The sequence below is a fragment of the Asterias rubens genome, chromosome 1 (assembly GCF_902459465.1).
Source record: "Asterias rubens chromosome 1, eAstRub1.3, whole genome shotgun sequence".
In the NCBI taxonomy this organism is placed as follows: domain Eukaryota; kingdom Metazoa; phylum Echinodermata; class Asteroidea; order Forcipulatida; family Asteriidae; genus Asterias; species Asterias rubens.
The window spans coordinates 2,349,534-2,372,987 of NC_047062.1; the positions used below are offsets into that span (position 1 = coordinate 2,349,534).

At 38.0% G+C, this 23,454-nt stretch overlaps 1 protein-coding gene across 1 annotated transcript in view; it reads left to right on the forward strand.

Annotated features, from left to right (window-relative positions):
- The first annotated feature begins 729 nt into the window (after nt 1-729).
- Nucleotides 730-23,454, forward strand: part of LOC117295212 (dynein heavy chain 6, axonemal-like) — a 119,364-nt gene continuing 96,639 nt past the window's right edge. Inside the window, exons 1-15 of the mRNA XM_033778163.1 lie at nt 730-842; nt 1,960-2,433; nt 4,078-4,253; nt 5,393-5,715; nt 11,692-11,831; nt 13,104-13,139; nt 14,744-14,911; nt 15,229-15,341; nt 15,764-15,826; nt 16,313-16,580; nt 17,282-17,402; nt 18,561-18,812; nt 19,562-19,698; nt 20,174-20,289; nt 21,827-21,960. Of these exons, the coding sequence (XP_033634054.1) occupies nt 1,984-2,433; nt 4,078-4,253; nt 5,393-5,715; nt 11,692-11,831; nt 13,104-13,139; nt 14,744-14,911; nt 15,229-15,341; nt 15,764-15,826; nt 16,313-16,580; nt 17,282-17,402; nt 18,561-18,812; nt 19,562-19,698; nt 20,174-20,289; nt 21,827-21,960 (2,497 nt within the window). The 5' untranslated portion in view covers nt 730-842; nt 1,960-1,983. The remainder of the gene's footprint in view (nt 843-1,959; nt 2,434-4,077; nt 4,254-5,392; nt 5,716-11,691; nt 11,832-13,103; nt 13,140-14,743; nt 14,912-15,228; nt 15,342-15,763; nt 15,827-16,312; nt 16,581-17,281; nt 17,403-18,560; nt 18,813-19,561; nt 19,699-20,173; nt 20,290-21,826; nt 21,961-23,454) is intronic.

Here is a 23,454-nt window from a genome sequence, read left to right on the forward strand (position 1 = left end):
ATCATATAAGATTCTTATAAGACTGCTCTTAGCAGCTCAATACAGGTTCTTATAAGATTTTAATAAGATTCTTATATGTTTCTTATAAGATTCTTATATTAGTATTTCGTACAGGTGGGGTGCTGTATTCCTTTTTTCGAAATTTTGACATCGGTCATGGTTGACCGATAATGTCAAAATTTTGAGAGAAAAAAAAAAAGGAATACAGCGCCCCAGTTTCTGGGTCTACCGTTTTTCTACAGTCTCTCAGAAGTGTATTATAAATATAATTATGTTTGTAACAAATATAAACCCATAATTATTGTGGCAGTCAAAAGAGGTTTTCAGATCAGCATCAAGTTCAAATTAATATTTCACCTTTTTAAAATATTTTAGGGACATGACATACTGAGCAGGGTAGTTAGGCCTTCGGAACACTGACAATTTGCCAACGTTTGAGGAAAAGTTAATGTCCCACGTGAACAAGTTAATTTTACTGCAACAAGTGAAACTATTTCGGATATAACCAGGAATACAATTAGGAATCTGGGTTTTATTAGTGTACTTTTCATTTTTAATTTGTTTTCCCACGATTCTTACCGCAAAACATACACACATACATTGGTCCTGAACGAGCGTAGAAAATAAACATGATTTCCGCAATCAATTACGGGCCATTTCGCAAAGCATGCTGGTCAATAGTTGTCATGAGAAATAAAGATGGCGGTCTAAACATTCGGAATCAAAAAAGTAAAAAGTTGATAAAAAGTTACGTCGAAATTGGACAAGGAGTGTTGTTTTTTCTTCCTTAAGGGTAACTTCTTCGAGATGTATTCACGGAGAGGAATTTTGCCAGTATTCAGGTAAGGTTGTTTGTTAACGCGAAAGGGATGCAGAACAACGGCAAAAAAAAACTTAAAAAGTGACCGGTTGTGGTGATCGTCAACAACAACCAGTCAACCGACAGACGTTGCACTGCTAAAATTGCACTGACAGGGTTTAATATCCGGGTAAACGGATATTATTAGCGGTTTTTTTTTTAACATTACCATTTCTTTTACTATACATTACATCATCCATGATAGAGTTGTTAATGTTGTTGTAATTTATTAAAAAGTAAAGCTCATTTAATTTTAAAGTAAATGAAATTAAATATTCTAATTAATTGAGCTGTAGGCCCCCTACGTACTAGTACTAGGCCCCTAGGGGAATTATAATATTTAATTTTTAAATAATGTTTTAATGTTTTAATCGTTTTTTTAAACCTGCTTTTAATGTAAAAGTTCAGTCCCACCATAGTCCCATAAAAAGCTTTAGATCATCATGTTATTAAGTAAGTTATTAGTAATAACATTACAAATATTATTTTATTGGAATATAATTACCGAGTGGGTGCCGAGTTTGCAGGTGCCTAGTTTGCGAGGTGCCAAAGTGTCCGGTATTCCTAATTTACCTCTATCCATTTTTGGAAAAATTAGTGAAAAGTGGTGGGACTGGGGCCATACGGAAAGTCCTAGTATAGTATTATATTGAACTTTGCTTTGCAGTTCAGATAATAAAGTTTGATTCACACCTAAAGTAAATTTTATGTATTGTGGAATCGAGCTGGGATAACTTTCCGTATGGCACCACCACTTTTTCACCCCTTTTTACAAAAAGGGATATCTCATTGAGGTAAATTATACTATATTATTTCATATCAAATGAAAAAGTGGTGGCGCCATACGGAAACTTTTCCTCGAGCTGGTGTCTCAGGTTTTTGATTGCAACAGGGCAACAGTTCAGAAATTTTTGTTTTGTGTTGATAAATAGACATACAGCAGGAAAAACATCAACTTGAATTACAGGATACGAAATGGTAGAAAATTAAATACTAAACGATAGACATTACTTCAGCAAAAGTCAGAGTTATTTAAAAAATTACAATTAACAATTGCTATATAAAAAAGTTTTATTTCAATTAGTAACTTTCTTCAACAGATTGATTATGAACTGTCATTAGCCATGGACACTCCACACTTCTCCGAGTCGGACTTAACTTCAGAGTCTGGAGTTGGGGGATCTCCTGCACCAATAGTTGACCTCGGCTACAGCGACTCCTCTCCAAACGCCAACAGTGAGTTGTTCGCCACGCCCTACACAAGCTCCAGACCCGCCCAGAGTGCCCCAGCAACTTATCAGACAACCCCATTCGATAACATCTCCGCTGCATTCCTCGACAGCACCTCTCCAGCTGTCAACCTCCTTCCAAGTCCTGCTGATGAACTGCCCTCACGGACGTCCAAGACAGTCAAGTTTGCCGATACACTACAATATTTTCAGGCAACTAAGGCAGCTCAGAAGCGTGGCCTCGATCTGAAAGCGAGACTTTATGATCGACCGCAAGACGCACAAGTGTATAGAACCATCCGTCCAACAGGAGAGCAGAGCAAGAAAGCACAAAATGGAGTTAATGTAAGTATAATAAAGTAATTTCTGTGCTGCTTTATTATTGCTATGGCAAGCTGAAAGTTTCAGTAGGCCCCTAAGTGTTAATAAACGTGTACAAATTATATCTTTAAGGAACACACATTGTGGAAGTGATGTGGCCGAGCGGTTAAGAGCACTGAATTCAGACTCTGGTGTTTCTGATCAGCAGAGTGTGGGTTCGAATCCCCAGCCGTGACACTGTGTCCTTGAGCAAGACACTTAACCATTGCTTCGTCCTTCGGATGGGATGTAAAGCCGTTGGTCCCATGTGTTGTGTAACGCATGTAAAAGAACCCAGTGCACTTATCGAAAAGAGAAGGGGTTCGCCCCGGTGTTCCTGGTTGTGGCTGCTTAATGCGCCGTAGCACCTTGTAAACCCTTATTAGGTGCTAAATAATTGGGTCTCAGAATTCATCACTGCAATAACCTATCTGTCTGAAAGTTTGTATATACTCAGCGCCTTGAGTACCTTGTTTGGTAGATACGTGCGCTATATAAGACTTCGATATTATTATTATTATTGATATTATTATTATTGCCTTTAGCTGGAACGCTTTGGTTTGGTATGCATTATTTTTATGAAATGAAAATATGGTTGAAAATATGCTTAAAAAGTAAAACACAGTAATTATAATAATTTATTGTCTGTTTTTTTATTACACTTCTTGGAAATGGAAGAAGACTGCATGAAAAAAAAACCCATATCAAAAGGCCAAATACATTTCACCCATGAGCAAAATTCACACACAAAGAGGTTTGTTTGAATCACAATGTGTTATATTCAAACTCCACAGTCAGTTATAAAACAATTATGTTGTAGTCACCAATCCATACCCCAGTGTACTGTTGGCTTAAATTCTTGAGAAAACCACAAACAGGTGACTGCAAACCAGGCTTCCAGTAGATACATGTAACAATCTTGGTGCTAGGGGTCTAATCTTAAAGAATGTAAACATACAGCTCAGCTGTCAGTAAGAGCATGGTGAGGGTCCCCAGAACAGTCCCGAAGTTAATTTGAACATGATTTAAAGTAAAACAAATTGGAGCGGGAAGACAAACGTCTCAGGGCTAGGCTGTCACAGTGTTTTCCCAGGGATAGTTTTGACAAGGTGCCTAATGAAAGTGTATACACTGTGTTTGATTCCCTTCAACTTTTTTTTTCAAGCACAGTTTTTGTCAAAATCCAAAAACATTTGATGACATTTCAAATACGGAATTGTATGTACATTTGTTATTACATTTCTGAAATTTAACGTTTTCAATCTAAACAGCAACACAACTCTGCTTTTTATTGTACCCATTTGTTTGTGATGACCTCATGTTTTAAATTTTGTTATATAAAAAAAATGTACCGGATAAAAAGACCTCAATTTCTAAACTTGAGGTCTCGAAATCAAATTTTTGGAAAATTACTTCTTTCTCCAAAAACACACCACTTCAGAGGGAGCTGTTTCTCACGATGTTTTATACTATCAACCTCTCCCCTTACTGGTTACCAAGTATGGTTTGGAGCCAATATTTATTTTGAGTAATTACAAATATTGTCCACTGCCTTTAAAACAAAATATCATACCCATACTGAGTATCAGATGACAATGTCACTAACCATTGTCTCATCTCCTCCTGAAGGGGCATTCAAATGGGGCAGTGGTGCCCCGTCCTCCCCCCTCTAGAGTCCCAGGTCCTGGAGGAGCATTAAGAACCACCTTGTACAAGCGAGACCATGCTAGGATCCGTATGAAGAGACAAGGGAGCAAATCCTCTCTCCACGAAGAAGAGCCAAAGCAGCAGAAAGCAGACCAAATGTAAATAATATTTCTTAGTAGGATTGGAAACTTTTCATGGTGGAAGTACTTGTATAATCAGGTGAGGTTTCCAGCAGCAACCATGTGTAAATTTCTTTTGAGTAGTGTTGGTTCTAAAAACCAGGTTCTTTTCAGAACCATACATCTCTAAAGAGATTTACACATGGTGCTACTGCAAACCTCACCAGGGTAAATATTTCTAGTACAGCCCAAACAGTGCCCTTACTGAGGTCTAGAAAGGTTTGCGGTAACACCATGTAATGACTATCTCTAATGAGTTGGGGTGGTTCTGAAAAGAACCGTTGGTTTCAACTTGACGTTTTTATCAGTATGCTCTGATCGTCTTCTGGAGAAAGCTGGACTCTGATGCTGCATGCTGCTTAAGTACTGTGGAGGCGGATTAGCTTGGTGACGCATGAAGGCGGGAAATACATTGTAGAGGCAGGAAATGGAGCTCGGTGATGCGTGGTGAAACCAATGGTTCTTTTCAGAACCACCCCAACTCATTAGAGATAGTCATTACATGGTGTTACCCCAAACCTTTCTATATTATATTTCCACCATGCAAAGTTTCAAATCTTACTTACTGAGGTCAATGAAGACCTTTCATTGGCTGAGGGTTTTGCGCTGTGCGTGTGTATGTTTCCATTGTTTTGGCCTCCGCAAGGTTGGCCAATGAAAGGTGTCTATAGGCCTACCAGTTTTTGTAACTATATAGAACAGACTTTAAACATTTCCCTTAGCATTGGTTTATCATATTAACCTTTAGAAATGAACCTTCATAAAACTTGATTGCATTTGACATGGCTAGTTGTCTATACTAACAGCTTATGAAATCTCGAGTGTGAAAATTATTTACTCACATAATTCAAATTAAGCCAAGAAGATTCCAAGCGTGCTCTGTCTTCGCGATCCCTTAAACACATTTTTTGGTTGAAGAATTTGGTAAATTCAGTGGATAGTGTCTACCGTATTTGAAAAACTAGATTTTGCTGTTTGTTTTGCAAAAAAAAAAATCTTATTGCTTGACGTTTTGGCCCTAGCAGAGTCTTTCTCAAAGGCCAAATGACAACAAGCCCGGACTGTTGGTTGGTAGGCAGTTTGCAATAGCTAATTCTCTTTTCTGCCTTTTGTTTTAGCGAGACACCACAAGTACCTTTAACTGACCCAGAAACAAATGAAGAAGTCGAGTGCTCAACACCAGAGAAGACTCCTAGTAGGGAAGCACTCCAACAAACGGACTCCGATACCAACTTCAATATAGAAGGGGTCACCAGTGACTTATCTGTAGCCCCCACATCCCTTCTAATGCAGCTGACTAAGAAGGAGTTCACACCGGATCCTTCAGTTTATTCGGACAAGGACGACTCTGCATCTCGCCCCTCTTCTCCATCTGGATCCAGAAAGCAAGATCCCAGGCTGGTGTTTATGTACCTCAAGACCAACAAGTTTGATGATACAGGTACATCTCTTCTCTTATCAGAGCTGTAAACATCTCACACCAATTTGCCCATAGACCTATCCGTTTAAGCCCGCACGCGCAGGTGCTGCTTGCTGCGCCACAATTGCTGGGATGCTGGAAGTGCAAGGTTTTGTACACAGTAGATGCAGTAACAAACAATACCCGTAGCTTTTTATTTTAATGAAGTGTTTTTCTCAACGGTTTTCAAAATTTCCCCACCAGCTTTACAAAATGCTGTTAAACATGCTAAATTGAATGTTTGAAACTAAACAGAAAGTGAACACTGTAATTCTGTTTGAAAAATCTTGTTGATGTAACAAATTTTATACCAGACAGTGCAGTTTCCATGATGTATCACACTTAAAAAAAACAACTTTTGTCTGCGCCATTGTCAGGATTAAAGATGCTATGTCAGATTTTTGGCCCGAAACATTAAAAAAAATTTTTTTTTGGAGTGAATGGTATTTCAAAGAGTATCACCCGCTCTAACAAAAAAAATGTTTAACTTTTACTTTTAATGGTCAGGAACCACGACAAAAATTTAAAACGTTTCTTATAAAACACATAAGAATTGGTCACGTATGGGCGGCCAAAAGGGCCAAAACTAACAAATTTATAAACTAAAGGACAAAACAATAATCAAAGAAAGAAGTTGTTCAACAAACACAAAGTCGAAACGTAGGTAACAAAACTCAATAACAATCAAAGCAAACTGTTTTTAAAAAATGAACAATTCCCAAATCAAGCTTTATAGCCCAACAACAATCAAACACTTGTTTTTTAACAAGAGGAACTCTGAATCAAACTAATAAAACAAAACGCAATCAAATATAAAATAAAAACAAAACAAATGCAGCCAAACGCTAAAAGAATGAATCCTTAAAAAGAACAAACACAAACAGTACAAAGTCAAATAGGGACGAATACTAACACAGTAACAATAAAGACAAATCATCAATCGGCTATCGTTGAAAACGAAAATCAAACTAACTATTACAAAATGATGAGGGCGGTCGTCAAAGCTAAGGACAAAATGCAAACCGTATCAGTCTCCCGAGCATGTAATCAACATTTACGACAAACTAAGGACTGAATGAAAATCATCGTTGGTGGCATATGTACAGTTGCGTTTTTTTTTGTCCTAGGACGAACGTGGGCAATTTACATAAAATGGGCGTGTGTTTGGCCGAAAAATACTCTCGCGCATGCACGAACTTAATTAGTGATGACCGCAAGGGACCTTGGGCCACTGGTGGTATGTGGAATGAAAATAGTTGTGGCATGGAGGAGAAATAAATGGGGAACACACAACCTGCTTTTTTTCTACTATCGCTTCACACAATGGTGTACAGGTTGTGATGAACCAGTCTACCTCCATCGCTAGCCATGGAGATATACCATCCATGGTCTACAAAAAAGCAATTATTTTTTAAACTGGACACATTTGGTAGTTATTGTCCAAGACCAGTATTTTCACTTGATGTATCCCAACATGCATAAAATAACAAACCTGTGAAAAAAAAAACATTAATTTTGTTGCATAATTTTGTGTGCTTCCAGATGTATAAGTGCTGTTTGTAATTTCATCAAAAAACATTTAGACCCACAGCTGTTCATTATGACCGTCAGTCTATTGTGTAACCCTTATAATTAGGAGGAATGACTAAACATCCAGTGAAAAAAGAGGCGGGAATTATACAGCCTTGCGTGTTATCTCCTTTTCCAAACAGTGGACTCTAATCTATAATTGAATCTTCGTGCACAGTATAAAAATGAAAACATTTTGTGGGTTTTACCATGGTTTAACATTGTTTTGAAATCTGAAACTGAGGAGTTAAAACCTACGAGTTCCATGTGATAATTATTATTCAAAAACCGCCAGCCAGGTTGTTGCTGACTGCAGGATTACTGCTCATCCAGTTTTTTGATTCAACCCTAGCTCTATGATTCAACCATGGAGGTAGAAATAGTTCAACAAGGATGTCAATATAAAAACACCCTCGAGCTGAAAAAGAAGGGGGATACATTCCGAGTTTTTTTTTCAGACAAAACACGGGAAAACTTTAATGGAGCTTACCCGTATGCATTGGAAATCTTGTTATAGCTTGTGCAAGATCCAAGTGACATTAATTTTTTGCGATTTTTTTTTATTTTTCTTAAAAATTGTCTTTCCATAAATGTGCACTATTTATAAAACTGTTGTAATTGTAATTTTCACTATACTTCTGTAAATTCATATATTATGTACTTTAATTCGATTCCATGCCTTTACATATTAATTTAAGTATAATGCCTTACAACTTCGGTTGGACTTCTTGAACTGTGATTGATGATCTCACAACTCCATTTTGTCACTTTTATCGTGATACATTTTACTTGCACAAATTTGCGTAGTTTATTGATTTTATGACTATCTGTTACTACTTAAAGTCCAATGCTCTTTTTGATGATTAACAGTAAGTTGTATAATTTCACTTTAACAACTTAAAAATAGGGCAATTTCATTCCCCCAGATAAATGTAATGTGAGGAAGAATTCCCAGCAGTATTTGTAAACATCCATAACAAGTGGCACAAATCATGACAAGTCTCACCCCCAACTTTACACAAAAAAACAAAAGCACTTTCCCAGGCCTCTGGGTAAGGATGATTTCCCACTATTTTATCTCTAGAGTAGAATTCTCAAATCATTCCATTGTCCTTTCTCTATGGTTGTTCACACTTCAACAGGTGGCCCATATCCTCTGTAAGCCCATGTCCAGTATTAGCCCCCCCTAACATTCCTGACCACCCACCCTTACCCCCCCCCCTTACCCCCCCCCCCCTGTTGACCATTACATCATTTCACTTCTAGAATCTAGGTGTCACCAATCTTATATCATTTCTAAATTTAGAGTTCCCCCACCACCAAAACCCTATATAAGCTCTGCCCAACATTCACTCTGGTGGAGAATTAGCATTCAAGAACATTATTTCCTGCGTTACATCGTCACATTAATATTTATTATCTGCGATGGCATCAAAACACATTTAGTGGTCGTCACACTTGGTCTCGCCATGGTCTCGTGTTATCAGAACTAAACCATTTCTATGGTGGCCCTGAAGGGACACAGCATGTCGTGAATATTTTTGCAAAGGCGCGAACATTTTTGCGACGTCGTGAATATTTTTGCGACAAGTCGCGAACATTTTTGCAACGTCGTCAATATTTTTGCGACGTCGTGAATTTATTCACGACAAGTCGCGAATATTTTGGCGACGTCGCGATTTTTTTCACGACTAGTCGCGAACATTTTCATGACGTCGTGAATATTTCTGCGACTAGTCGCGAATATTTTTCAGTAGCTTGAGTGTGTAATTACTGTATTCACGTTGACGGCTTAGTAAGACTAAGTAAAAGCTGTCCCGTAGGATGATGGATCCGGAGGAGAATTCCGACTGATGCAAATCGATGGTGGGTTGTTTAAACAAAACTAACGTTAAAGGAACACGTTGCCTTGGATCGGACGAGTTGGTCTATAAAAAGCGTTTGTAACCGTTTGTTATAAAATGCATATGATTGGAAAGATGTTTTAAAAGTAGAATACAATGACACAAATTTGCCTCGAAATTGCGTGGTTTTCCTTTTACTTTGCGAACTAACACGGTCGGCCAATGTGTTCAAATGTTTTTTGCTTTCAACCAGAGTAGTTTTCTTCTCTATGGCTCTCAAAAATTAACATTAATTGACAAATATAGTTGAATCCTCTTTGATTTCTTGAAGTGTAACGGATGTTTATTTTATCAACAAAATTTCTCAAAAACACATACAATAAATAATATAAAAACAGTACGAGGACTTGGGACCGAGTTGACTTGAGACCGAGTTGACTTGGGACCGAGTTGACTGGCACCGAGTTGACTGGGACCGAGTTGACTTGAGACCGAGTTGACTTGGGACCGAGTTGACTGGGACCGAGTTGGCTTGGGACCGAGTTGACCAATACCCATACACATAGCTGAGTGGAAACAATCGTCATAGCTTGGCTCTCTACGCGTGCCGTGTAAGAATTACACACTCAAGCTACTGAAAAAAATATTCACGACTAGTCGTGAATTTATTCACGACTAGCCGCGAATTTCGCAGAATTATTCACGACTAGTCGCAGAATTATTCACCGTCGTGAAAATATTTGCGACTAGTCGTGAAAATATTCACGACTAGTCGTGAAAATATTCACGACTAGTCGTGAAAATATTCACGACTAGTCGTGAAAATATTCGCGACGGTCGCCAAAATATTCGCGCCTAGTCGTGAATAAATATACGATGTCGCAAAAATATTCCCGACTGGCTGTGTCCCTTCAGGGCCACCATACATTTCCCATGGTTATACCACATCACAGCCTTGCAATACACCATGCTACCTTTGTTTACATGGTGACCTCGTACATTCTAAAGCGTTTCCTGGAGGGGGCATACTACACACAGGCTATGGGAAACATTAAATTTTATAATTTTCACATAAATTCAAAATTTACAAAAGCAACCTGTACAGTTTTTAAGATGTGCCCCCATTCTTCATATCAAAAGTTGAGACAAATCAGACAATGCAATCTCCATAAAACATAAGATTTGTTATTTTCTTCAAATCTGTGTACAATCATACTCTATGGTACAATGTGCCTGCAGGAAGTCCAGACTCTGTGGCTCTTTTGTAAACATGTGACGACACAGTTCACATCGTCTATTCCCGGGCTTACAACAATAGTCACAACTGTACATGTACATACGCCACCAACGATGATTTTCAGTCAGTCCTTAGTTTGTCGTAAATGTTGATTACATGCTCAGGAGACTGATACGGTTTGCATTTTGTCCTTAGCTTTGACAACCGCCCTCAACATTTTGTAATAGTTAGTATGATTTTCGTTTTCAACGATAGCCGATCGATGATTTCTCTTTATTTTTAATGTGTTAGTATTCGTCCCTATTTGACGTTTTATTGTCTGTGTTTGTTTTTTATAAGGATTCATTCTTTTAGCGTTTGGTTGTTTTTGTTTTGTTTTTATTTTATATTTGATTGCGTTTTGTTTTATTAGTTTGATTCAGAGTACCTCTTGTTAAAAACCAAGTGTTTGATTGTTGTTGCGCGTTTAAGCTTGATTGGGGAATTGTTAATTGTTTGAAAACAATTTTCTTTGATTGTTGTTGAGTTTTGTTATCTTAGTTTCTACTTGGTGTTTGTTGAACATCTTCTTTCTTTGATTATTGTTTTGTCCTTTAGTTTATAAATTTATTGGTTTTGGCCCTTTTGGCTGCCCATAGTCACGTGATATATTGTCGGGATCCCGACAAAAACTAATTTTGAGCACTTTATTTCACTGCTACTAATAATTGGCGGACTTTTTCGAGCAATGGCTCAAATGAAAGCTTGTAACTTTCTCGACCCCCATCAAAATACCTATTGAATTTTAAATCAAAATTTTGGGGTCAAATCCGCCAAAAATCTGACATAGCATCTTGCTTTTGTTTTACATTGCTATGTTCATGCTGTCCTGTCACAGAAATTGTGAAAATAATTGAGAAAGAAAGCTATTACATAAAAAATAAGCAAAACTCAAATTTGTCTATGTCTTCGTGCACAAACTATTGCGCTGCTGCAACCTAGCAATGGCAGAGTGCAGCACTCGCCAGTGTTGGCCTAAATGGATCGATCTATAGACGATGTGACCTATGTTTACATTCAAACCGCCCTCTGTTGAAAAAACACTGTATACGTCATGTTTCGCCGGACAAAAAGACATGTAGTCATGGTAAGATTGCATACACTTTCTAGCTGGCTGCCAAAACACAAAGGTTTTGCCCGGCGGTATGTGCGCGAATCATGTTATGGTTTTCGTGTGACGTCAGAGGTCACATCGTAGAAGAAGAAATGCTGTATAATGTTTATGATAAAATATCTATTATGTCTTTGCTTGTTTCTATGACTTTTTAGCTCCAGAGATAGACAGTCTGAGCTATCACCTTCGTAGGATGAGGCATGCCATGGAGTTAGTAGTCGAACTACCTAGACATGGACCCATGGTCAAGAAAGAAATGATCGGTATTGAAGATAGATTACTGGAACCAGCAAAGGTACAAGTTCTGTTCTCATAATTACTATGAGGTTTTAAGTTGGAAGAATATTGCTAATACATGTAATAAGTGATAGTTTTTTGCTTTTTTTCTTTTCTTAGTTATTACATTTAGTTGTCTTCCATTGTTGCTTTATATCCTGAGTGAGTTAAAGCCATTATACACTTTTGGTATACAGTATTGTCCAAGTCCCACACTTCGTGTATCACAACTTAAATATAAAATAACAAACCTGTGAAAATTTAGGCTCAATCGGTCATCGGAGTCGGGAGAAAATAATGGGAAAATCCACTCTTGTTTCCGCGCGTTTCGCCGTGTCATGACATGTGTTTAAAATAAATCTGTAATTCTCGCTATCGAGAATTGATATTGTTTTAATGTTTTCTCAAAAAGTAAAGCATTTCATGGAACAATATTTCAAGAGAAGTCTTTCACCATTACCTTCTGTAAACTCTGTAAATTATTTGTAAATCTGTGAACTTTTTTTCTGTACCGAAAGTGTATAATGGCTTTAAAGCTGAGTTTGTGGTAAATTTGCATTTAAAAGTTCATTAATAATGAAAGAAGAAAGCAAACTTATAGTGAAGAAAAGCATGAAATAACCAATAGACTAATGTACAGGTTGTTCGACTGTAGCTGTTTACATGCATCCAAAACCCAATGGAAGAGGGGCCTAGGCAGGTGCAGTGTGAAAGAGTCAAGGGTAACCCTGGGATTAAAATAACTCCTTGGGTTTCCCCAGGGTGTATTCCAGAGGTATATATAGTTAAAGACAATAGACACTATGGTAAATGTCAAAGACCAGTCTTCTCACTTGGTGTATCTCAACATATGCATAAAATAACAAACCTGTGAAAATTTGAGCTCGATTGGTCGTCGAAGTTGCAAGATAATAATGAAAGAAAAAAAACACCCTTGTCACACGAAGTTGTGTGCTTTCAGATGCTTGATTTCGAGACCTCAAATTCTAAACTTGAGGTCTCGTAATCAAATTCCTGGAAAATTACTGCTTTCTCTAAAACTACATCACTTCAGAGGGAGCCGTTTCTCACAATGTTTTATACTATCAACCTCTCCCCATTACTCGTTACCAAATAAGGTTTTTTGCTGATAATTATTTTGAGTAATTATCAAAAGTGTCCACTGCCTTTAAGAGATGCAGTGTAAAAAGGGTTTATTGAAAATAAAGGCACTTTGAAACAATATTTTAAAGGCACCTAACAAATTTGCCTATTATTATTAAGATGAAATGTTCTTCTCCCCAAAATCTAGCAAAGCATTGAGGTCCAGATGAAAAGAAAACAGGAGGTATAGTAGTCAGTGTGGACAAAACTTGTGACTGCTGTGTTTCAAATCATGTAGACCAGTAGACTGTAGTAGGTTTAGGGTGCACTTGGTATCATATAAGGTACATACAGCTGGATAAAATTTTGTTTGGCCATAGGATTTTGGTGGATGGGGTTTTGGTGCATCAGGTTTTGATGGATTGGGGTTTTGGTGGATCTTACCTGTAGCATGTGCAGGGCTGAGATTCTTCTGCCTTTTGGCGGATTTCAGACTTTCCGAATTTAAAAAAACATTTGTATTCAGTCAACTTTTTAAAATCTCAGACATTGGCAATTTGATTTTTGAACCTGTCACTTTCTGGGATTTAAATTGACAGCAGCGGCGGGCGAGTCATATCCTTTCTTTACTAGTGCACCAGACGAGTAAAACAATTGTTCCTTGTCACAATAAATGCGGGATATGGTGGTCAAAGACCAAAGAGAGATTGTTTTTAAGTTCACAAAATGGTTTGACAAGTCTTGAGCCATGATAACGATCAAGTTTAGTTCTGATTTCTGGTGAATTGTGAAATGGGCTCTCAAGGCATTGCAATCAAGTTGAGACTCTTGATTGTTGTGGGGCATTTTGGGGTTATTTCTTTTCAAGCTGGTCATGGTTTAGACTTTACTTCCAAAGCTACCCTTTCACGCGTTTCCACAGCACATTTATATGCACTTTGAATATGCATGAACTGCACCCTCCACAGCTGCACAGCTGCGATTAGTTTATTTATCTTGACCATCTCAACTGGTCCCTCACAAGAGTTCTAAGCTCATCAAAGGGCCTTTAGACTGTTGTAACCTGAAAAGTATTTAAACAAATTCCCACTGTAAAAGCAGTGTTATTTTAGTCTATACAAGTCTTGTTGTTGGCTTCTGCTTAATTACTTCATTTTGTTTCCTTCATGCATCAAAGCAATTTATGATGGAACCCAAGGTTTCCACATGTTTAACTACAAGCAAGACTTGCACGCTCTGATGAAATTTTGTGTTAAATCCAGGGATGAAAAGTTGGAGACTTGTTCATGTCTGTCTCAGTGAAAGAAGTAGGCTTATATCTTCAGGTATCAAGAAATCCTGCTCTTTGATCTACTTCTCTTGCACCGAGGATTCGGTTTCCAGAAGTTCCTTAAAATCTATAACTCCAGGGTCGATTTCACAAAAGACCAAGATTGCTTGTAAGATTTGTGTCAATCTTAAGTGCTAAGCAAAGTGTGATGTAACAATACAGTCACTTGCAATACTGACAACTCATCTTACATAAGATGAATCTTAATGCTTTATGAAATCGAGCCTTGGGGATTAGTATTGATGAAAAAATAACATTATATTAACATATATCACATGTACATGTAGTTTCAGACCTTCTTTTGTCAGCGATGACTCTCACCTAGTTTAGAAATTGTGACCACATTGTATTAGCTTAGTATGACATTACGCTAAATCACTGAGATGTAGTTGGCATGTTGAGTGTTGAGATGCATGTATTGTAGTGGCGTAGAAAAAATAGAAGTGATTTTTGTAGAGTTAACACTCACCTAAGTCATAACCTGCTGAAATAATAATTGTTCCATGTTTTTTACGCAGTACTTATTTGGTAGGCCAGAAGACCCAGGGGAATTTGTCTACGCCCTTCCACGTGAGCGATACAACCCTAGAGGGCGCTATAACCCTTACAGCCTACAAGTTGTGTCCCCGCAAGAAGCCAGAACATCTAAGATGTACTTTACAGCGAGTGGGGCTTCAGTTACTCTGGTAAGAATCTAACACAAATCAATAAAGATAATAATAATAATAATAATAATAATAATAATAATAATAATAATAATAATAATAATAATAATAATAATAATAATAATAATAATAATAATAATAATAATAATAATAATAATAATAATAATAATAATAATAATAATAACTTAAATAACAAATTGGGCATCGGTCACTGGGTGTTTTAACATGTCATGTAAAAACCAGCAATGTGAACTTAAGAAACTCAAAGGCCACATAGAACTGTACTGTAGCTTGCCTCTTTTGATATTAACGATTAGTTTGATTATTCCTTGACGCAGTGTATTCAAGATGGTGATGACGAGTATGAAGATCTAACACCCACAATGCACTGGCTTTATGAACGTCGTGTCTTCCATGCCATTTTTGACCTGCCAGTCTTTGTCAAATTCAGGTACAGTTTCTTCTAGAGTTCTCAAGTTTTATTAATATTTATTATCACACAAGTGAGGGTTGAAAACAGGAAATACATTTAGCACTTCTGTATCCCATCAGACGAGTGTGATTAAGAATTTATAATCAAACAAACTTGGGCTCAGCTTGAAATGGCAAAGTTCTCTGATTTAGATCAACTGGTTTATGTACCAATGTTGTATCTCTCCTCACAAGAATATTTGTTGAGATATTCGTACTCTTTTACACAACAAAATACTCTCTTAGGAGATACAGTGTTGTTGCACCGACCGGAGATAAAATGTAAAATTTTTATTCATCTTTTGATAATGCTTTAAAAAGTATTTTGTGAAAAGGTTTATTGTCATTTTGCATTCAGTTAATTTGCCAGAATTAAGTTATGGCCATTGTTTTCTTGTATAGAATCTGGAAAGCATTCAAGATGTGGAAGAATAACGTGAGAGCACACAAGAAGTCCAGTAGCAAGTGAGTTGTAATGAATAATTCAAATCCACTAGACAGACATTGGAAAACAGACAATGTATCTCACAAAACAAACTAAGTTGTTATGTTTTACTACAAAACTGTTAAACAAAAAGTAAGTTTGTCTTCAGACTCTTCAGAGATTTCCTCTTTTCCAATTTAAATCTTATGATGTGGAACAGGGACTACTAGGCCTACTTTCATTAACTGATTTAGCACAAAAAGGTAGATAAGCACAACAAATTTAAAATGCTTGCCAAAATAAGGTCACCAATCAAAGTACCTTGTCACATGCTTAGCTTAGATTGTTCCCTTTTTTCTCCTAACTCACTAAACGAATTAAGCCCAAACTTTCACTGGTTTGTTATTTCATGTATATGGTTGATCACACAAAATATGACCACTGTCACGACCGTCTGCAACCATTTTGTTATCTCTACCAACCGTGTATAATACCTTTAATGAATTTGTTTTGCCATCAACTCTAAGAGCTGTTATGGGTCGTCAGCTCTTCACTGCCAATGAGATCCTGCAACGTTGTCTTCTTCACATCCGGAGCCAGTGTGAAGCAGCCTGTAGTAGCTTGAGTGGTGAGGGTACCGGGGACAAGGAGATAACTCTGATTAAGGTGGATCCACACACTATGCTGACCCTTGACACGTTCTGCCAACAACAAGCTGAGCAGTGTGACACTGCGCTGCTCAAACTCATGCACATGAGGGATAAGATTGTACGACTCGCATTTGAATGCTGTGCGGTAAGGTTGCCATTTTTTTTAGATGGATGCTGAATTGTTAAATGTACTCATAGTTCCTTTTGCCCAAAGAATTTAGTTTGCCATGAAGATTAGAAGATACTTTCATCTTAGATTTGGGTATTTCTTTTTACTTTAATTAAAGGAGTGGATTATAAGTAAGGATGTAAGTTTTTCAGATTTGTACGGAAGTCACAGATTTTTTATGGAAGTGGAGGAAATTTTCAGGATTTTTGTTTACCCATAATAGCTGGGGAAAAATTTGAACAAAATGAAAGAAATTTAGTCGCATGGTAGCTCAAAGTCATAACAAACAGCGCCACCAATGGTGCCACTTTGATAGTCTCTGTACTGTATTTGCAATGTCATAATAATAATAATAATAATAATAATTGGACTAGTAGTTCAGAGCTGGGACTAGTAGTTCAGAGTATGACTCAACCTGTCCAGGGGTGGATTTCACAAAGAGTTAGGACTAGTCTTATCTCGAGTTAGGACGAGTTACTAGTCCTAACTTAGGACTAGCTGTACGTTTTTGATATCTCTTAGGACTGGTCCTAAGTTAGGACCAGTCCTAACTGTTTGTGAAATCCACCCCTGGTCGTTAAAATAATCCTGTTTTGTGTTTTCCAGCTGTTGGATGTGTAATCAAAATAAATAAATAAATATAATAAATAAATGGGAACATTGTTTTGTTCTTGCAGAAAGTTGCTGAGATGGAGGGGGTCACACAGCCACTGCATCCCAACTCAGGTCCACTTACCAAAAAGGTGGATCTCAATAAAAACAAATCAGCAGTCAAGAAAGGAGGAGAAAAGCAAAAAAGTAAGTTGCATTGATGTCGACACTTAATATCGACTGTCAATGCTATATTTGTATGATCAGTGCCAGAAGGCACATCATTCTAGCCATAAACTTGCAGACCTTCAACTTCGCTCTTGATGCGGCACTTCAGTTTTATTCCTGCTAAAGGGGCCCTTCTCTGTGGAAAATGTAAATTTGTATTATATTATATTTATTGGTGGTTTGTTTCATGAAAAATACTTAAGAGCGAATGTACGGTATGGTAACCGATAAGTCGAATTGCACTGGAACAATACATACAACTTCTTTAAAAGAAACTTAAAGCCGAAAGTAGTAGCCGAGCGGATAAGAGCACCGAACTCAAGCTCTGGTGCTTCTGTTCAGCAGAGTGTGGGTTCGAATCCCGGTCGTGACACTTGTGTCCCTGAGCAAGACACTTAAACTATAATTGCTTCTCTCCACCCAGGGGTAAATGGGTACCTGTGAGGGCAGAGATGGTTCTTGTGATTGGTTTAGCCGAGTAGCGCATATAAATGTTGCACAGGCTACATACTCCCCACCAGGGAGCTGAGATGGTTTAAGGAATGAATTAAGGCCCAGTGACCAGGGGTAATAATGTTGAAAGCGCTTTGAGACGCCCTCCGGGTGTGAAAAGCGCAGGATAAAAACTGGTTATTACTATTATTATTATTATTATTACAAACTCGTACCCTTCATAGCATTTGATGAAGTCGTTGTTGCTACATAAGCTCTTGCAGTTTTTTTTATTGTAATTAGTTAGTCTTTAAGTGCTGCCACTACCTTCCTTGTTTTACTAACAAACTTGGCAGGCTAAAGGAAATTTGCTAACAGACATCGGTGTATATGGGTTAAAAAAAAGAAAAAGAATATTCTTTATCCTGATGCAAGTTTAACATCTATTAAATCGTTTGCAGTACCCGCTGCTAAACATAGGATTCGAACTGCCTCTAGCTACCGGGCAATCTCGGTGGTCTAGTTGGTATGACTATGCACCTAGAATTACAAAGGTCGTGGGTTCAAATCCCACCCGAGTAATATGCCTGTGATTTTTTTTCACAGAACTCGGGTAAGTACTGAGTATACAGTGCTAACAGACATGGTGTATATGGGTAAAAAAAACGAAATGTATAAAGACATTTTTTATATTTTTTTTTCTAGAAACTGGTCCATCGTACACTGACATGGCGGAGTGGCGTAGTATCCTAAGTCGTCTGTGTAGCTTTCTACGCACAGCAGATTACCTCGTCTTAGAGATGCTTCATCGTTTAGTCAAGACGGCTGTACGCTCCCTCCAGGGCTTCCTTAGTACCTCAGTCACTACCGGTAACGATCTTGCTAAGAAACAAGCTGATGATGATGATGATGGTATGAGGGATGGGGATAGTTATGCACCACGGAAGAAAACCGGAGGTAAATCACTTAGTGTAGTGTGCATTTAAAGCCATTGGACACTTTTGGTAAACAGTATTGTCCAAGGCCCACACTTCGTGTATCACAACTTCTGTATAAAATAACAAACCTATGAAAATTAAGGGTCAATCGGTCATCGGAGTCGGGAGAAAATAACAGGAAACCCCACCCTTGTTTCCGCACGTTTCGCCTTGTCATGACATATGTTTAAAATAAATCCGTAATTCTCGATATCGATAATTGACATTGTTTTAATGTTTTCTCCAAAAGTAAAGCATTTCAAGGAATAGTATTTCAAAGGAAGTCTTTCAGCATTACCTTCTCTGTGAACCCTGTAAGTTATTTGTAAATCTGTGAACTGTCCAATGGCTTTAAGACAACGTCACGTTTACCATAATTTGTGCTTGCATGTTGACTTCCTAATAATGGCAAGCTTTGCAGATACTAACCGTGTGTGATGCTAGTCCAGTAGTTAGACTGCAGGACTCGCAATCGCAAGGTTGTGTGTTGGAGTTCTACTAAGCTAAACACTGATTTCACAACGACTACAATAAGTATTGTCGTCTAGTTACTGAATCACAATTGATTTGTGCAATTCATAATCATAGGCGTTAAACCAATGTTTGTATGAGAGAGATTGGCTTTTCCCAGCTTGGTGTTGATATCCCTTGTGGGAATTTTCAGAGTTCCCTTGTCGGGATGATCATTAAGACAAACAGACAGTACTGTAATGTGTTTCTTTCCAATAGGTTTCTCCAGGAGGCAAGTCTTGGTCGAATCAGAGGATGGGGATGGATCGAGGCCAGTCTCTGCCAAGAAAGATGACACTCTCCACTTTGACTTTGAAAAACAGGAAGTAGAAAAAGCACCTGTGGATATTGATCAGGTAGGTGACAGACATTGGTTGACATAGGTCATGTGATGTACACGGGTGATAGACATTGGTTGTGGTAGGTCATGTGATGTACACCTGACCTGAGTTGCCTTGGGATATTTCAGATTTGGGAAGCTCAGGTCAAAATGGTCGTTGATGTGAGTGCTGCACCAGGCAAAAGATCAAATTCAATGCCATTTTTATTGAATATCGTAGAATTTATGAATAGACTTAAAAATCTCTTTACATTTGTACAGAACACACTGCAAAACAGTGGTATTTACACCATTTTAATGAGCGTTTAGAGACTTTTCAAATTTCCCCGTTCTCATAAGGACTCTATCTATTGGAAGATGGGTGCATCACAAAACTGAACTACATGAAGACCTTAGATCTCCTCTTTAACCTTCCGGTTCCATGTTTTTCTCAAGAGTATTGAACACAATCTGCCCTTTGTTACTGTTGTTGTTTTTGTGTTTTTTTTTAGGTTCTACAAGACATCAAGCAGCAAGAGTTTGTTGAGATGCCCCCAGAGCCCGTCTTTGAGGTGCAGCTTGTACTAAACATTCCTGATTTGAAGAGCAGGGCAAACTCAAGAGCAACGTAAGTTTCAGGAATATGGGACAGAGAGGGCGCTGTACAGGGCCCAGCATCAGAACATGAGTCTGGCACGTTTTTAGGCTGGTAGATGGACCCCTGATCGGCAGCGATTATACTTTTTTTCCAGTTTTGTGTTACAAGCTTTTATTAGGATTTTGGTTAGACACTATATAGTTGTAGTATTTTGCAGATGTCTGTCGGAGCAATGTAAGTTGCTGTAATATGGGACAGAGAGGACCCTGTACAGAACATGAGATCAAAACATGATTATGTCAGGCTTTTAGGTTGGTAGTTGAACCCCTGATAAGCAGTGATTATACGCTTGTTGTTAAGCTTTGTGTTACAAGCCTTTAAGGGTTTTATTAATTTGGGTTTTTACCCGTACACCTATGTGTGTTAGCACTGTATACATGTACTTGGTACTTTCCCGAGTCCTGTGAACAAACATCACAGGCATACTACTCGAGTGGGATTCGACCCCACAACCCTTGCAATTCTCTGATTCTAGAGCAGTGTCTTACCAACTAGACTACCGAGATAGCCCGGTAGCTAGCAGCAGTTCGAATCCTACATGTATGTTTTGGCAGCGGGTACTGGCAGTGGGTACTTTTAAGGATTGTTAGACGCTATATAGTAGTGGTATTTGGCAGACGTCTGTTCCAGACGACAGAGTCCTTTTCACACAGATCAATCAAAGACACCTTCCTCTCCTCGGTTGGCGACAATCTTGTTTCATCTTGTTTCATCCTACGATCCCATCATGCATTGGCTAGCGAACTGTGGTCATGACCTGGGGATTAGAAAGCCATCTATGTCTCTCTTCAAAATATCCTTGAAACGCTGTATTATTATAATAATAATAATAATAATAAAACCATTCTTATATACCGCATATCACCGTGAGGTCCCTATGCGCTGTAAAAGGAAATCAACAATTATTGTACAAAGTAAACAGATATGTTTTCAACCGGGTTTTGAATTGTTCTGATGTCTCAGCCTGTTTAACAACCTCTGGAAGACTGTTCCATAACTGAACTGCTGCATATTGGAAAGAGCGGGAACCGTACGACTTGGTTTTGATTATGAAGTTGAACACTTTGAAGAGCACATCTTCCATTTTTATTTTAAAAGCGTCCCTGAATGTAATCGTACACAGTTTTGAGAGTCAAGTTTTCCTTTTTTGAAAGTCTGCTTCATTCGATAAGGAGAGCTGAAGCCACTGTGACAGGAAATTCCTCTCTATACCTTTTAGTTGTTACCAGATCAAAGCTATTGCCTTGCCTCAACTTTCTTGGTTGTACTCAGAATTGTTTAAACATTGTAATGTATGTTTTGAATGCTACTGTATAGCTTCGGTAAAAATTCTCTGACTGTGTTTTTTTTATACTTTATTTTATTTATAATGTGTAAGAAACTTTACTTTTTTATTGTCATGCGCCTTTCTTTGAACAGGTCTGGGATTGGCACAATATAAATTAACTATTATTATTATTTTCTTGTTTTTTGTCATGTTGGTCTCCTTTTTTTTCTGATATCTAAGGTCATCTAAGAAATCTTCCCGTTCCAGAATGGACAGTAGGAGCAAATCTAGCTCTTCATCGAAGAAAAAGAATGTGACGTTTCCTGATCAGGAACCTTTGTCTAGTAGCGACAACAGTGACTCTGAGAGCTCGGGTTAGTGTGCAGTTTCATTTTCTTCTGTTACTACTTTCACAAATTAACATTGTAACTTTTTATTTGCATTTCATTTATCAGTTCTGGTTGTAATAGCAAAGAACTTTCAGAAAAGCAAATTTAATAAAACTATCCAAGAACCCCATGGAGAGAATTCAAGGAGCTGCGATAGTTTATTTCAGTTGTGACAACAAAAATGTAACTACATGCTAAAAGTTTGTGCATGTTTTGTCACTGTTTTCTCAGGTTTATTATTTTAAGTATTATGATCGATCAATTAAATTGCAGCTTTCTCCAGAAGACGATCAGAGCATACTGATCGAAACGTCAAGTAGAAACCAACGGTTCTATTCAGAACCACCCCAACTCTTTAGAGAGAGTCATTACATGGTGTTACCGCAAACCTTTCTATATCATATTTCCACCATGCAAAGTTTCAAATCCTACTCATACAAATTATGTTTATTGTCTGTGACTAAGGAGTGACGTGACTAATTTGTCACCTCTACCAATTATGTGTAAAACCTTTGCAGCAATGGACCATTTCAAAAAGTCTGAAAGCATAACTGCAACTGTTATGACCCTCCACTGGCTCCAAGTCGAAAAGAGTTTTGATTTGAAGATCTTGGCTTTAGTATACATGTACAAATTACTTCATGACCTAACATGTGACTACATCAAGGACTTGCTCAATAGGAAGCAGTGCAAATACTCACTTCATTCTGGCTCCTCACCCATCCTATGTACATTTAGTTGTTCCCAGATCCAGAACAGTATGTTCCAGGCCTTCTAATTGGTCAAGTTCTCTGGAATAAACTACCCAATTCCAGCCGGAACATTTTGTTTTCTGGAAACTTTTAAAACAGAACTGAAGACATTGCTCTGTACACAAACATACTGTGTCTAGACACTGCTCTGTACACAAACATACTGTGTCTGGACACTGCTCTGTACACAAACATACTGTGTCTAGACGATTAATGGTGGAGCGCGTAGCAGCTGCTCTGCCAGGCTCCTTTAACTATCTCTATTTTCTCTGTACTGGGTTTCTGCAAACTAGAGATTTTGGTATCATGTTGTTAATGATACTGTACTGATCCTACTGGACTAGTTTGAACTGATTTTTTAGACTGCTTGTGTCGTGTTTGTGACAACCAATATTCTGAGGTTCTTTATATACTTGGAGCTCAGCCTGTAGCCATGATGGAGTTACATGCAGTATACAGCCACTGGTCATCTAGCCTACCTTCTATTCATGTGTGATCAACTGTGAAAAGTCTCTTATGCCCTCAATTGAACTGGATTGCATTATCAATGGACTAGACCACAGATTCACAATGACTTTTATTCATATGCTTCTTGTCATCATTGTTGGCCTTGCCTACTCCCTTTCTTCGGCCACAAGTTGTGGTACTACAGAAAGCTATACTGTGCTACACATATCTACAAGTAAGTGTAGTCTTTCACCAAAGACAAAATATATCGGGAAAAGGA